The 16,508-nt window shown below is 40.8% G+C and overlaps 2 protein-coding genes across 2 annotated transcripts; one reads left to right on the top strand and one right to left on the bottom strand.

Moving 5' to 3' along the window:
• Nucleotides 1-368: 368 nt before the first annotated feature.
• On the bottom strand, nucleotides 369-2,796 carry LOC115686654 (uncharacterized). Its single transcript, XM_030612020.2, has 3 exons — nucleotides 2,497-2,796; nucleotides 1,747-2,165; nucleotides 369-1,083 (listed from the first exon to the last, which is right to left on the bottom strand). The coding sequence occupies exons 1-3, from the start codon at nucleotides 2,659-2,661 to the stop codon at nucleotides 645-647; spliced, it is 1,023 nt and encodes a 340-aa protein (XP_030467880.2). The 5' UTR covers nucleotides 2,662-2,796; the 3' UTR covers nucleotides 369-644.
• A 2,727-nt stretch (nucleotides 2,797-5,523) lies between these two features.
• LOC115686637 (uncharacterized) lies at nucleotides 5,524-6,325 on the top strand. The gene is made up of 2 exons (XM_056319679.1): nucleotides 5,524-6,065; nucleotides 6,199-6,325. The coding sequence occupies exons 1-2, from the start codon at nucleotides 5,606-5,608 to the stop codon at nucleotides 6,225-6,227; spliced, it is 489 nt and encodes a 162-aa protein (XP_056175654.1). The 5' UTR covers nucleotides 5,524-5,605; the 3' UTR covers nucleotides 6,228-6,325.
• The last annotated feature ends 10,183 nt before the right edge of the window (nucleotides 6,326-16,508 follow it).

Raw genomic sequence — 16,508 nt, 5'->3', positions numbered from 1 at the left:
AGATCCAGATAAGGGCAATTGCAAGACGATCGGCCAACCTAAGCAAAGGGATTTATCTCACAAGGTCTCCAAACACAAAATCATTCAATTTTTTTGAGAAACAAATTAAGCCTTAATTTGTTATCAACTCAACATGATTCCAAATAGCTAGTCGTGATCGTTCAATGGTTCAAGCAATAATTTCTATGTAAGTTCTTCAATGCTCCACTTTTCCCACTCGTCTGGTGCACCCACAAGAAGCATGCTATAATACAGCTTCCATTATGCTCCTAGACATAGAAGAATTTACACACAGATTATTGCTTGGACATACACAGAAAAATTATCGCTTGGCCGCCGGGAACCCTTAACCAAATCCGAGCTAGATGTACAGGATCAATCTCATGCCGAAATCATTGAAGAACACAGTTTTTCACAATGTTGGACTTCTAACAAATGACAAAGTTGTAACCACATTAAAGGAGCTGGCCTGCTAAGTGCTAATGTCTTTCTTCAAAGACCCAGCTTCTCAATGTATCCCTTATTCATTTGGCCCCAGGGGCAACCTGAGTTACGTTACAATTCCAACTCACTCGATATTTATATGAATGGTTCATCAAAAACGATATGCACATCATTTCAAACTCAAACAAGAATCGAACTAATCAAGGACCCAGAAGTTTTTTGATCCCGGCCTTCTGCTCGGCAGTTAACCTCGATGGGAATTTGATGTTGAACTTGATCCGCAAGTTCCCTCTCCTCGACGGTTCTTTTGGTATGGGCATCCCTTCTCTAGGAAGGACCTCCTCGTAGCTCGGATGGATCACATTGTTGATGGGTATGGTCAGGTTTCTTCCATCTAATGTGGTGAGGTGAACCGTGTACCCTGTAAGTGCCTCCGCAAGCACTATCTTCTGCGTCACGACTAAGTCGTTGCCATCCCTTGTGAAGGTGCTATGCGGCTTCTCGTCGATCACAAAGACGAGATCAGCGGGAATCATACCAGGTTGTTCATTTCCCTTTTCCGGAAATGTAATCTTTGTGCCCTTCTTCCACCCAGGCTTTATTTCAATGGATAGAATTTCCTCCACTGGCATAGTTTTTCTGCGCAAGAACAACATGACTGCTTAGGACATGAACTTCTACCTACCAAAAAGAACAAACTGATCAAAGGATTCCACAAAGCATACGCTGAACTAGAATATGAAACCACCAGCTCGACCATTTTTCGCTTAGAAGCTCAATAAAACACTAAATCTAGTGTGCTCAACCGTCAAAATAGTATGGCACAATTTGCAGAAATAGTTTGGAAATGATGTGGTTCACACTTTGTGGTGAATTACCACCTCACCTGAAATTAAGCTAATTTGCAAATGATCCAGAAACAAAGTAGAAAGAAGTTAATGACATCAATTCCAGGAGTGCAAACAAGCAATAGCTTAAGATTGCATCCGATGAAAAGAATAAACACTAGAATATGCCTAATATATATGCTTTATGTAGCCAAGAAACCATCAATGGATCTAATGAAACATGCACAATTTTCCATTTGCAAACGATAGGCGCAGGTAAATTAAAGGAACGAAAAAAGCAAACTAACTTTCGTATCATTTCTGACCAAAAAAAAAAAATTTCGTATCATGACTGCCAAAAATAGGAGTAACAGAAGCCCTCACAATCACATCTGCAAACCCATCAAAAACATTCTTTAAACTTGCTCAGACCTATGAACAGGCGACATGTAAAAGAAGGACAAGATCAACATACCCGCTAGCATCTGCAATCTCCCTAGAGATCTTCATCTTCTTTGTCGTCCCTTTGTAGAGCTCCTCGAGGCTGCAAGGCAATTTATTTTCAATAGGCAGAGCCTTACGAGGACCCTGACTCATCGGCCTACCTTCTCCGAATGAGCCGAATATATCATCTCCAAACATTCCTCCAAACGATCTCGAACCGCCCCTCATTCCAATCCCTCCCATACCTCCAAACGGGCTCGAGGACCCGAAGAACTCCGCGAATATGTCATTCGCATCCCTCGGGTTAAACCTAAAGACGTTCGGGCCTTCCCCGGTTTGGAAGAAGGTTGCTCCTCCCGGACCACCGGCACCGGGCGGTGGAACTTGGCCTTTCAGTCCTTCTTCACCATACTGGTCGTAAATTGCTCTCTTCTGAGGATCACTCAAAACCTAAACACCACATGAACACATCAATGTTTAGACTGACATATTCCACCAATTTGCATCAATACACATCAAAAGGGCCACCCAAATTCAAAACTCCCGCAAAAATTTGCCTCCTGAATTCTCCCTAACAAATGCTAAATCTTCCTCGTACAGCGCAAACAAGCGATGGATGCTCAGTGCGCTCAACGCAATCACTAGGCCTAGAACACGAGATCAAGAGGTCACCCACGAAACAAAACCGATCCTTTCAGCGCCAGAAACAGTCAAAACCAGAACTTGCTGATTGCAAAGCATCTATCTGGAAACATGCAACAAAAAAGAAAATTAGTAGTACCTCGTAGGCTTCGGAGATCTGTTTGAACTTGGCCTCGGCCTCCTTCTTGTTGGTGGGGTTCTTGTCCGGGTGCCACTTCATGGCGAGCTTCCGGTACGCCTTCTTCAGGTCATCGTCCCTGGCGCCCTTGTCCACCTGCAACACCTTGTAGTAATCCACACCCATCTCCTCCCTCCCTCTCTCTCTCTCGCTACTTCTTCCCGTATATTCAAGTTTTGCGGCAGGATTATACGTACGGCGCTTGTATGTGCTGGCTGGCGTTGGGTCGCGTGCCGCTGTGTGTGATGAAGTGAGAAGAACGGGTTGGGGGTGGTTGGAATATATCTGAGGAGAGGGAAGAAGAAGAAGAGGAAGAGGAGGAGGGAGATTTGTGTAGAAGGAGGGAAGGAGGACGAGAAGGGTGTCGAAGTTTCCAGAGAGAGATGGAGAGACCTCCATTCCTTTGCCTTTGCCTACTTTGGGCCGAACACGAACGAACGAGTAGTGTTTTCCACGTTGGTCAAGTGTGAGTTTTTTTAACCCTTTTTTTGTAATTTCTAGTCATTCTTTTCGATTTTTGCGATTGGTGATTATTCACTCATTATACGAAAAAAAAAGAAAGGGAGAAGAAATTTTTTTTTGTCAAAAGTCATGTTCTTTCCGGGGAATATGCTTCGATTTGATTATGTTGGGTTGTCCATCCGCAAATGCAAATTAAAGTTGTTTTTCATGATATTCGTTATTGGAGAACCATCAAACATGCTTTTGGAAAGAAGGATGCGCGCACGATCTTGAGAACCTAGATCCGGGTGGAGTTGTTTCAAGCGCGGGTCGTCAGGGTCTCGAGTCGGAGCCGTTGTAGGGTCCGGGGCAACAAGATCTCAAGTATAAAAGGGTTAGAATCCCCGGTGCGGGTCACGGGACATGGGTTCGAGTTGTGAGGGCTCGAGTTTGGACATGGGGACTAAAAGAGCTGATCAGGACCGGGGCTAACGGAGCACATTGATTTAGGCACCAGGGATAACCTTGCGACGATAGAGGTTTAACGTTATTTAAAACTTGAATTTTTTATTTTAAAATAAGGAAGTCATCTTTATGAATTTAATTAGGATTTTTTTGGCTGATTATAATAAGAAATTCTGTGTTGTAAGCAATCGACTGAAAGATAATAAAAAAAACCTTTTTTGACAATTAATTTTTCATGAAATACATGAAGTAAGAAAGCAACTGTAGAATATCAAAAAATAATAACTCTTAAAACTTTATTCAGAAAATAAAGACCGAGGGTCGAAACCTCCGGCACGAGAGTTATGAGACTTGGTCCAAGCTGTGGTGACCTTGGTTTGGGCGGCGGTGACGTGCTTCGGATGCAGGGACCAAGGTCTAGACCGACAAGGATAGGGGGTCGTCAATAGGGCACCTTGATTTGGGCATCAGGGATAACCTTACGATGATAGAGGTCGAGCAGTATTGTATGAATCTGACTTTCAAAATGAAGTTATTTTCTTGATTTCAAGTGTAAATTTTCTTTTGTTTATGAAAAGATATTGACTCGTTTTCGTAAGTAATCCACATGCTTAAAGATCAAAAATATGTTTTCATACAATTAATTTTTCACCTAACAAAGAAAATTCATATACTTTAGTAACTTCAAAATGCCATCACTTGCAAGATGAGCTTTAAATTAAAAAGAAACGCAACTTCAAGACAACTTTTTCTTCCGAGTGATCTTTAAGATAGCTTTAAAGAATGTCGATCAATTTTGCTATGAAGAACAAAATGTACATACTAAGACTTTGTCTGTTTCGCTGAAAATGAATGGTTTAGAAAAAAAAATCTCCTAAAAATGATCACTTAAAATAATTAATCAAGGAAAAATATTTTCATTATCGACAACAATTTATGTCTTAATATTTTCAGAACAGTAAAATAAATTTACTTTCATTCATTTTTGTAAGCGATACGATCGTTCATTTTCAGGAAAATATTTTTTAAATTATCTATTTTTCGCAAAATAAATAGAGCCTAAGTAGAAAAAAAACTGGTTGTTTTCAACAACAAAAGAAACTGCTTATATAAACATAACCAAAGGGTTTCTAATTTTCCTAAAAACAAATGGAACCTAGAAGGCTAGAAGTAACTTAAAAAAAGAGTAAAATGATAACTTTAAAAACCTTTATTCCAACAAATAAGGTTAATATATCCATAAATATACATTTCAACAGTTTGGTTATTTTGATTTTCTAACTGCGGAGAGATATCAAATTTACATGTGAATTATATAGAAAAATTAGGAAGAATTATATGCAAATCTACATATGAGTACTTATATATTGTGAAAGTGTTAGATGCTTTAATTTTTTTTTTAAAAGTTAAAAGCGTGTGTGTCTCTATACTTAAAAGATTTAATAAGTAATGTAATGTAAAAGCCAATCTAGACAACCTCTTAAGTCTATCAATTGATCAGCAACACAAATTTGTTGTTTCTCTTTCTATTTTCTTCTTAATTATGTATTATGAAAGTTTTACGTAAATAAAATTGAAAGAAGAATTAAAGTATGTATGCTGCAAAATTTTTAAAAATTGGCAAAAAAATGAAATAAAAAAAAGTCACCCATTGGACAGTGATTAAAGGGGTGCGTCACTTTTCGCTTAACAAACTTTCGCCAAATAAAAGAAATATGACACAAATGATTCATAAATTTTCGCTAAATATATAATGCGGTCATTTAATTTTAGTCTATTGTGCAAAAAAATTAATGTGGTCCTTCAACTTTCACTAGTCCTTAAATTATATGAACATGGTCAATGTCGCCCCTACACTTAAATTGATGAAATGATAACATTTATATCTTCATATTGTCTAGGGACTAATTTGAACATTTATCAAAAGTTCAATAATCATATTAAATAAATTAAAATTTTATGAACCACGTTATATATTAAATTAAAGTTCATGAACCATTTGTGCCATTGTCCCAATATAATTTGTAACCTGATGTATTTATATTTCTTCGAATTTTATATGATAGTCTTCCCATGAAAAAACAAAACGGAAGGAGGAATTCTACCTTCAAACCCCCATCATCTTCTCCGCAAACCACACCGCGATTTCACAGAAACTGCAGCAATGGAGGAGACGACATGGGAGCAGAAGCTGCAAGCCCTGACCCATCTCCTCACCTCCCCAACCACGGCTCCCTCCCTCCACTCCCAGTTCCTCGTCTCCTCCCTCGTCCCCTGCTACCTCCGCTGCGACTACCCTCCCCTCCTCTGCCCCTCCCGAGCCCCCTCCGACGACCTCCTCCTCCTCCGGTGGAGCCTCTCCCTCTTCCTCCGGCGGCTCCCGAGGCTCGGCCTCCCGGAGACTTCGTGGCGGTGCAAGTGCCCCTACCAGCAGCCGCCGCCGCCGGTCCTGGCGGAGGGCGTGGGGGAGGCGCGGTGGGGGGACGCCGAGAGGCGGGAGTGCTTCAGGCGGCGGCTGCGGCGGAGGCGGCTCGGGAGCGAGGTGAACCCGCTCGTCCCGATCCTGGTGCCGAACCTGCTCCTCTTCTCGCTCCTGCTGTGGGATCCGTTTCCCGAAGCCCGAGGTTCGTCCTAGGATTTGAGATTCTTCGTTCGTTTCTTGCTGCGGTTTGATCGATCGATCGATCGGATGATACGAGGAATTGAATTTGCTCTCTTTCTTCTGTGTCGTTGGATTGGGCTGCCTTCCATTTTCAGATCCGAGAACCAGATCATTCCCAAATTGATGATTGAATGTTTAATCGTCCTTAAAACTACAGCTCCTTGATTAACGCGGTTCCTAAAATTTTGCTAAATGCTCAATATAGTCCTAGACTATACGAGATATTCGGTGTGGTCCTTCCTTTAATTTGAATGAATGATATGTCTAATTTATTAAGTTTGAATAGTGCGCGAAGAAAAAGTTGTACGTGTATTTTCCACGTAAAATAAAGCAAGAGAAAAAAAAATTTCAGATGAGATATTATCGCAATTGAACTCAAATCTGGCCAATCTCTTTCTTCCTCTTCCGAGTTTTAACGATAACTCTCGACTCTCTAATTCTAACATGTCGGTCCTCGAGAAGCTATATAGGGTAAGCCTTAGAAATGTCAAAATTTTCTTTTGGAGACATAGAGGTGGATTTAGGATTTCACGTTGAGGACTTTCTCGAGGATGATTATGCACGGCTTATCCGACTCAATCAATTTATGACGAAAGGTAGGAATAGTTTATTAGGGCAAGTTGTATCATCAAATGTCCTATTAGAGTATGAAAGTAAATATCGAATTATATTATTGTGGTCCAATTTGTCGTAGCTTTAGGTTGTAGCTTCTAATTTTGGCTTTTCATAAGTGGCCCCCATTTGTCTTTCTTGGCTTTAGGAGGGTTTCGACCCTCGCCTAGATTTGGGCAAGGGCATCAGGCCCTCGCCCGTGGCTGGTGAGGGTGCGGCGGCCCTCGCCTATGGCCAGCCGGCTGATCAGTTCTGGGAAAGAGAAAAAAAGAAAAAAAACATTAAAGAAAATCTGAAAATTTTATTAAAAATTATAAAAAAAATTCCACGTCAGCACCGATGGTGCCACATAGGACCGTCGGCGTCCACGTCATCGGTTTCTGGCCTAAATTGGTCGAATGGACTGAATTGGTGCCAATGTGAAAAGGTTTAAGACTAAATTGGTCCAATTGAAAGGTTTAGGATTGAATTGGTACCAATGCAATAGGTTTATGAGTTTTTTGGTACTTTTCCCGCAAGTTAATCGAACTTTTAAGCAATGAAGCACCTTCAACGGGGTTACCACATCACCATAAAAAACAGCTTTGCTTTCATTGTACTTAGCTTTTCTGACTCTACGCGGGAACTCAGCTACTGTTAATAAATTCGTGTAATATTTTGAACCAATCATCATCAAATCAAATTGATATCAATGCAATAAATTTGTGACTTTTTTGGTGCTTTTCCCGATCAAGAGGACCTTCTTTATGCTCTCAGACCAGCAGAAGGTATTTGCAGCAGACCACCAACTTTTCCATACATTTTCTTTTACGATTTAGACAATCTAAGTTTTTTTCGTTTGGCGGAAAATATTATCCCGGAAAATATTTTCCGGGTTTTCCGGTGTTCGGGGGGTGGAAAATGTTTTCCGTGGGAAAATATTTTCCTTCCCCTCCTTCACAAAATAGCCTAAGTCTATGAAAAATGACTTCCGCTTCTTCAAAAGCGGAAATCATTTTCCGGAGCTTTTTCTTCTTCTTCTTCACTAAGTTAGAGATGACAGTTCGGCTGCAGCGAAAAATATTTTCCCAAACTTTTTCATATTGATCACCGAACACCAGAAAATTATGTTCCAGGAAAATGACTTCCGGGAAAATATTTTCCAAAAGGAGAATATTTTCCGCCAAACGAACGGAGCCTAAGTTTTTTTTTTGAGATTTTGTTGTTAGATATATGATAATGAGTTACTCCAATATTGAGAAATTTCACTCTAATGCCATGGAAGAATTTCGAGAGCGGCTGATTGAAGTTATTGAGGACTGATATCAAAATACCAGCCAAATTGCTGGGTCGAGTGGGTCTTAAAGTTAGTTTATGTGTTGACATTGGTGATGTATATTAATTGAGGGATTGATTAATATAGAAATAAATAAGGCAATTGTGATGGTGACGAATGGGCAAAACAATGAAATGAAGAGGAAGATTAGCTTGTCAAGGTGCCATGGTTATCTTATAACAGTGAAGAAGTTCAAGTTGCTAGGGAAAAAATTAAAACTTTTAAGGAAGACGATACGTATGGAGTTGCTAGGTTGTTGAAGATACGTAGTGAAATAGACATTGAAGTTCCTAACGTAGTAAAACGAAAAAGCAGAAGGAAAGAGATTATAAGAGTAGTCTAATGTGAAAATTTAGAGCTTGAGACAAAATACTTTTGACTCATGTGACTCTAATTGGAGATTTGTCACGAGAACTAAAGAGACGGTTGTTAGAAGGAAGAGTGCACGTGTAGTATGATGAAACCACACATACCTCAGTTTGCACTATGGTCTTAAGCAGTTTAAGGAACATCGGAAGAGCAATATTACTTTCATCACAAACAACAAGGTGAGAGTAAAGGCAAAATGTAAGGCTAAAAATTGTGACTAATTTATTTATGCAGCTAGAGATAAAACATATATACTTGTTTCTAGTAAAACCTTCAGGGATAGGGATAAGCACATATGCACTTGGTCTTTCTAAGTGAGGAGAGTTACATCTACGTATTTGGCATTACATTAGCTAAGCTTGTGGATGGTAGCTCTTTCAATGAAGTTGATGTTATTCAATAAATTTGTGCGAGAGGAAATTAGTTCAGATGTTACTATGCAGAAGGAGTAAGCTGAGGGTAATCGAAAAACTAAATGGGATGTACTCATATGAGTTCATCAGGTTGTGGAATTATCACGAACAAATTGTTCATATAATTTTCGAAATATCTCAAAGGTAAAATTTATGAGAGAATCCCAAAACTCAAGAGATTTATCTTCCAACGGTTTTATGTTTGCTTAAATGCTGTGAGAAAGGATTACTCGAAGGTTGCAAAACCTTTGATAAGGTTGGATGGATGGTTCTTAAAAGGAAGTTGAAGGAGAAAATATTCAGTGGTTACAAAGCGCCACGTCAATTGCTGACGTGAAGCTCGTTTTTTACTCATGTCATATTAACATGTGTGCACTGTGTTAGAATAAAACAATCATTTTTTTCCTCTTCTTCCTCCTTCAAGGATTCACCCTCGTTTCTCTCGTAGCCGTCTTCCATAGCATTGGCACTGCCTTCAGGCTTCATCTTGGTCGACTCTTCAAATCTGGCTATCCATGGTCGCTGGCACAGGGCAAGCCATCGTCACTCGTGGCGATGGCGCCAAATTAACGAGCCTTGGTCTTGGCCAGCTCCTTCATCCACATTTCTCTCTAGATCTGGGTCTTCCATGGCAGTCGGCCCGCGTTCAAGCGTCCTTTTGGCCACTCTTCATGTCTGGCTGTTCATGGCCATCGGCACCAAACGAGCCAAGCTGTCGTCACTTGTGGCCTTGGCTTGCCACGGCTTGAGCCGATCTTCGTTTCTCACGAACTCCTCCATGAGCAGGTAGTCCTTGATCTTCTCCCACTTCAGCACCCGGAGCTTACACTTGGTCAAGAGCGTGATGTCGGGTCTTGCAGCAACCTCCAGCCCCATCTGCTTCTGCTGCTTCTGGCCGACGTGTAAAGGTAGCGCCGCTCAAACTACTTCTTCTTGTCCGAGCCGTGCTACTTGCGGTCGCCGCTATTGCCGCAAACGAAGACAGCTCACTCGGTGCCAGTGGCCATGGACGGCCAGATTTGATGAGCCGATCGAGGCGAAGCTTGAAGGCAGTGCCAATGGCCATGAAAGACAGCCAGGAGAGAAACGAGGGTGAAGGAGGAAGAAGAGAAAAAAATCATTATTTTTTTTATTCCAGCTCATTGAACACATGTCAACATATTATTGAACATGAGAAAAACAATGCGCGCTACATCAGCAATTGACGTGGCACTTTACAACCATAAAATATTTCCTAGAGTTGGAGGTTGACTTATCGCTACTGTTGGGAGGGGTGTAAATAGTAAAATGTATCCTATTGCATGGGCCGTTGATGAGCTTGGGAATAAGCATTCGTGGGGTTGGTTTATAAAGGCCTCGAAGTAGGGTTTTGGCACAAAGGTTGCCAAAGGACGGTGTGGGGTATATGGTTGATATCATGTAGTGACAATATGGAACTTTTGGAAAATACACAATAAAGGAAGAGTAACGACATCACCTTTTGCTAATCTGAATCATTTTATGTCCCACGCTGCCAAGACCATATGCAAGACCTTTATGAATATGATACATTTGATTATTTGCACCCCTTCCAATCACAGTCGACAACTTACACTTCGATACTCTTTTAAAAAATATTCATCCAACCTTATTAAAGGTCCGCAACCTCAAGGAATCACTTTCTCACCGCATCAAAGCAAACATGGAAACCGTTGGAATATGGGTCTTCATTTTGGTGATTTTCTTAAAAATTTTACTTACATGGTATTTTGATGATTTTTATGAATAATTTGTTTGTAATAATTTCACAACCTGTTGAACTCAAAGGAATAAAGACCATTATATTTAGTTTGTTAATTTCCCTAAACTTAGTCCTTCTGCAGTGGTTCATGGTAACATCCGCTCTTGCACAATTTTCTTGAACTCCTTCAATTTCATTGGAGAGCTGTCCTCCACAAGCCTGGAAAATGTTTCACCTAGTACGTAGATGTAATCCTCCTCGCTTGGAAAATCAAGTGCGGATGTGCTCATCCTTGACTTGAAGGTTTTTGCTAGAAACGACTTGTGTTGTTATCTCTAGTTGCATAAATAAGCCAGTCACAAACTTTTAGCTTTACATTTTGCCTTACTCTCACCTTGTTATTTTTGATAAAATTATTATTAACACTTTTGTTGGCTGCATATTTGTTGATAGCTTCCAACTACTTAGGGCCATAAAATATCATATTTAGTGCAAACTGAGGTAATTTCTGTGGTTTCATCCACGTGCATGCGTGCTCTTCCTTCTAATAGCCTCTGTCTCTTTAGTTCTTCTCTATCTCTTGTGATAAAGCTCCAATTAGAATTACTTGAGTCAAAAGTATTTTGTCTCGAGCTTTAAATTATTTGCATTGATAGTTGTTGTAGCCTCTTTTCTCCTCTTTCTTCGTTCTACTTCATCCAACTTTAACATCCATTTTCTTAATTATCTTTAGCAACCTAGCAACTCCATATGCATTGTCCTCCTAAAAAGTTCTAATTTTTCCCTATTTTCTTAATTATCTTTAGCTCTTTTTCATTATGAGGTAACCATGGAACCCCAACAAGCTCATCATCCTCTTCATTTTTATGATTTTGCCCGTCAATAAGCATTAATTATAACTGCCGCAATGACCAATGCCAACACATAAACTTGAGACCTTACTGGACCTATCGATTTGGCTGACACTCTTGTTCTCTATAACTTAAAAAATTGCAGTCACACCCTTCTCTACAGTTTTATCTATCTCTGGTCCACAATTACTTTATCTAGTGGACATGCAATTTCAAACGTCTTTTTAGTTTTTTGGTCAAATTTCACACGTCTTCATCTTGTTCAATATATATCTTATCAGCCCAAAGTTTTATCATTTTTTGTACAGACCTGACATCTTTGATTAATCTCAGACCACTTTCAAAATTCTTCCTTGGCATCAGAGAGTGGAATTTATCAATATCGGAGTAACCCACATCTTGTACCAAGCGCAAAATCTCAAAAGAGCTTAATTTGCTTGGATCATAAAGTCACTCACTACTTTTTTTTTTGTGGGAAGAGAAATTCATTCAAGCCTAGAAAAAAGAGGGTACATGTTACGAACTCAAAATAGGAGGAATACCTCGTTCACATCCGAGTTTTAGAGTGCTCTTATTTAAAGAAATACTAGCATGACCACCACAATTGTTGACCCAGTGTAATAGGGCTTACTCTCAAGTGATTTGGAACCTCCTGGCCACGAGTTCGAATTCCCTGATCGCTCCTAGGTCTCCAAAAGCCCTTGTTCCTTTGCGGCGTATGTTCGGCCATACCATGGTGTAGGATAGCCCCGGCTTAACGCCCACTAACCGTGGTGCAGCGATGGTGATGGGCTCGCTTGAAATGAGTAGTAATTATGGCTCAAGCTGGAAAGACAAAGTGACCTGAGGGGTCGTGCAAATGCAATGCTCTCTCCTTTGTTGAAGTGTGGGAAAATCCGGGAAGGGGGCGGTAACTATTGAAATTAGCTCTTTAATGTCTGCCCCAATATTATGCCTTCTCTTAATCACTCTGTAAAGACCTATATTTACATCTTCAGCATGTCAAAACGCTTAATTTAGATTAAGCATCCTCGACCACATGTGGGCCATTTGAGAATATTCCGTCGTGGGTATGGAACTCCTATGATAACTGATGCACCTAGGGGACCGGCGGACCCGTTATGCGATTGGACGAACCGGCGGGCTTGAAGTCAACAATGTTGGATTGAGTTCAAATTTGGTCGGCTGAAGCAAAACGGCGTGCTGATCAATACTCATAGCCTTTGGCTATGATTAACGATGGATTTTCACGATTCGGGATCGTTTAGATGGTTTTTTTAATTATTTTAGTAATTTTCGAATTAAGAGTATTTTTGTATTTTTTGTGTTTTTTTTTGTCATTAGGGTTAACACCCTTTATAAACTCGTTTTTAGGGTTTTGAGAGGCAGTAGTTTTTGGATGTTTTGAAAACTTATCGATTGTTAATCGATTGAGAGAATAGTTTGTTCCTCGTTATCGTTTCGATTCTTCTGTTTAGCCTAATTTCTATCGCGCTTCGGCATCAATTGGTATCAGAGCACAGGTTGCTTGAATCAATGGCTGAACAGAATCGCGGTCGTGGACGGCGGGCTCGTGGTGGCCCAGGGCGTGGAGGCGTTCCTGAAGCAGACGACCAACCGCGTCTAAGAGATCTGCAAAACGTAGAAATTGAAGAACAGAGAAGACGAATCCAGGATTTTGAGCGACAACTTGCGGAGGCGAGATTGGGCGTTCAATCCAAAGAAGAAGCAGAATCTGAGGATCCATCCGATGATGAAGAGGAGGACGTAAATCCTTTCGGGGTTATGAACCAGGGGCGGAATCGAAGAGTACGACCTGGAAATCAACGCTCTTCTCAAAATTTCGGGATGAAGATCGAGATTCCCGAATTTAATGGTAAGGCTCATCCTGATGAGTTTATTGATTTGTTACATACAGTAGAGAGGATCTTTGATATTAAGGATCTGACTGAAGAGCAGAAAGTTAAATTAGTGGCTATTAGGCTATGAAAACATGCCTCGATATGGTGGGAGCATGTGAAAAGGCAGCGTGCTAGAGAGGGGAAATCAAAAATAAACCGCTGAGAAAAGATGAAAAAGTTATTGCAGAAAAAATTTTTGCCTACCCATTATAGGCAAGAGGCGTTTATCGAGTATCATAACGTCAAGCAAGGTGATAAAACAGTTGAAGAATTTACAGAAGAATTTGATCGCTTGCGGATGCGTTGTGATGTGGCGGAGGAAGACGAGCAGACGATTGCACGATATCTAGCGAGGCTGCGATATGAGATCTTCGATGTTGTCCAATTACAGCAGTATTGGACATATGAGGATGTGTGCGAGACTAGCCCTAAAGGTGGAGTGGCGGCTTTAAAAGAAAGAGCAGTAATTCTAAGTGGTCAGGCAGCAGTTCCAAGTGGCCAGATAAAGAATCCCAAGGAAAAGCGGGAACATCTGCAGTAAATTCGACACTGGTCATAGTTAAGGATGTGAGTTCTAAACCTGCATCCAACGAGGGGCAGAGTAGTGCTGGAACTAGCAGGGGAGAAACTGCAGCCAAGCGGTGTTTCAAGTGTCAGGGATTCGGGCATTTTGCTGCTGATTGTCTGAACCGACAGATTGTGATGCTTGTTGATAATCCAGTTTTTTATGAAGACCCAGTTTATGATGAATCTGAAGGCGAAGAAGAGGATGCGGATGCAGAACAGGAAGAGATTATCTATGCTGATTCTGGTGAGTCCCTAGTCGTTAGAAGAATATTAAATGTTGCTGTAGCGGATGATGAATCATGGCTTAGACATAATATTTTTCATACTAAGTGCACTAGTAGAGGAAAAGTATGCAGCATGATAATAGATGGTGGGAGTTGCGAGAATGTGGTGTCCACGACTATGGTGGAAAAGTTAGGGTTAAAAACAGAATATCATCCTCAACCATACAAGCTGTCGTGGTTTAGAAAAGGGAACAAGGTGAAGGTGAGTAAAAGGTGTCTTGTGCAATTTTCGATTGGAAAAAATTACATCGATGAGGTGTGGTGTGATGTAGTCCCAATGGATGCTTACCATATTTTATTGAGGAGGCCGTGGCAGTTTGACAGAAAGACACAGCATGATGGTTTCAGAAATACTTATACCTTCAAGAAGGATGGCCGAACCATTACCCTAGGTCCTTCAGATTTGAGAAAAGAAGGGAAAAGTAATCTGCTTTCCAAATCAAAATTTCAAGAAGAGGCAGTGAACGCGCCTGAGCTTTTTGCCATTGTGGTGATGGAGCGGAATTCTGACAGTCCCGAAATTCCTACCCAAGTTCTGCCCTTGCTTGAGGAGTTTGCTGATGTCGTACCGGAAGAGTTGCCACCTGGGTTGCCGGGTGAGCACAATGTTTCTGGAACTTTTAATGTAGCAGATTTGTCACCTTACTACACTGAAGAGGAAGAAGACCTTGAAGAGATTGATGACAATGAAGACGAAGCAGATTCGAGGACGAAGCAAATTCGAGGACGAATCTTTCTCTAGCAGGGGAGGATGATGCACCTAGGGGACAGGCGGACCCGTTATGCGATTGGACAAACCGGCGGGCTTGAAGTCAACAATGTCGGGTTGAGCTCAAATTTGGTCGGCTGAAGCGAAACGGCGTGCTGATCAATAACGATGGATTTTTACGATTCGGGGTCGTTTAGATAGTTTTTTTAATTATTTTAGTAATTTTCGAATTAAGGGTATTTTTGTATTTTTTGTGTTTTTTTTGTCATTAGGGTTAACACCCTTTATAAACTCGTTTTTAGTGTTTTGAGAGGCAGTAGTTTTTGGATGTTTTGAAAACTTATCGATTGTTAATCGATTGAGAGAACAGTTTGTTCCTCGTTATCGTTTCGATTCTTTTGTTTAGCCTAATTTCTATCGCGCTTCGGCATCAATAACGTTCAAGGGATCGCCTATGCTAGTAGCCCCATTTCACTCTTTTTATAAACAAAAAGAAAAATAAATACTGGCATTAAATTTCATATCATTAACCAAAAGAACAACAAGATCACAGGTTGAACCCGTTCTATGTCCCGGTCAAATAATTATTATGTACTCTCTAGTTAGCAAAAGGTGGCAATGCACGAGTCCATGGTTCATTTTAACTTATGTTTATTTCAACCAATTTACTTATATTATTTATAGAACAAGTTTAAATGAGTTATAAAAAACCAAAAATTAACTAAAGGGGATGTCATCTTTCTCTTCTCCATTCTTGTAGAAAAAAAAAAGATTAAATTTTTGTTCTCTTTTCCGTACCCCCTAAAAATTTAGGTCCGGCAAAAGATATTCACGCATGCCATGCCGTTGCCTCGCACACGCAATCAAGTAAGGTTGATGTCGCCTCACAGGCGGTCGCCTTCGCCGTCGCCTTCGCCGTCGCCTCGTGAGACTCACGTGACGGCAACCCTCGCATGGTGGCCGATGCCTCCTCTTCCCCCGACCGAATCTTGAATCTAGAAGAAGAACCACACGCACTCGGTAACATCGGGCTTACCATTGCCTCACCAATTGTCATTGTCGCCTCACAAGCTATTATTGCCTTGCGAGACATCGGTGTCGCCCCTCATGAGCTGTTGTTGTCCGTCTCATCTGTCTCTGCCATCGTAAATGCTAGATCTGAGATTATGGAGGCGAACATCATACGATGGTTGCAATCGCCGCTGAGACGGCGCAAGGCGGCTGCACATGGTGGTTTTTGCACTCCCTCTTCTTTCTCTTTCTCACTCAATTATTCTATTTCTGTTCCACGTATTTGCTAATATGAAACAATACTCATGAGAAGTTTGAGCGAATCACAATGCGACATTTGTAATTCAATATTCGACTCGGCCTTCATGCATTCCATTTAACACTAGGAGCGAGCATGATTCCAAGATAGAATCTGGAATTTGAGAACCAAACAGATGGTAAGCTGTCTAGTTCTAGATTCCGGAATATACAGGATAGGTTCCAAGTTCCAAAAATTGAGAAATCTGTTTAACCGAGTAGGTTCAAGGTAGGTGGAACATGGAATAAGTTTTTATGCTTTTCTTGATCTATGTCTTTGTATGATCCTACGGTATTACATAGAATCCGATGATGAGTGTATAATTTACAACTACTAGTCTGAGCTTCTATTTTAT

The sequence above is a fragment of the Syzygium oleosum genome, unplaced genomic scaffold (genome assembly GCF_021117445.2).
Source record: "Syzygium oleosum isolate NSW1041296 unplaced genomic scaffold, Sole_v2.1 Sole_v2.18, whole genome shotgun sequence".
In the NCBI taxonomy this organism is placed as follows: domain Eukaryota; kingdom Viridiplantae; phylum Streptophyta; class Magnoliopsida; order Myrtales; family Myrtaceae; genus Syzygium; species Syzygium oleosum.
Note: the sequence above shows the minus strand (reverse complement) of the source record. Positions and strands in the feature narration are given on the sequence as shown.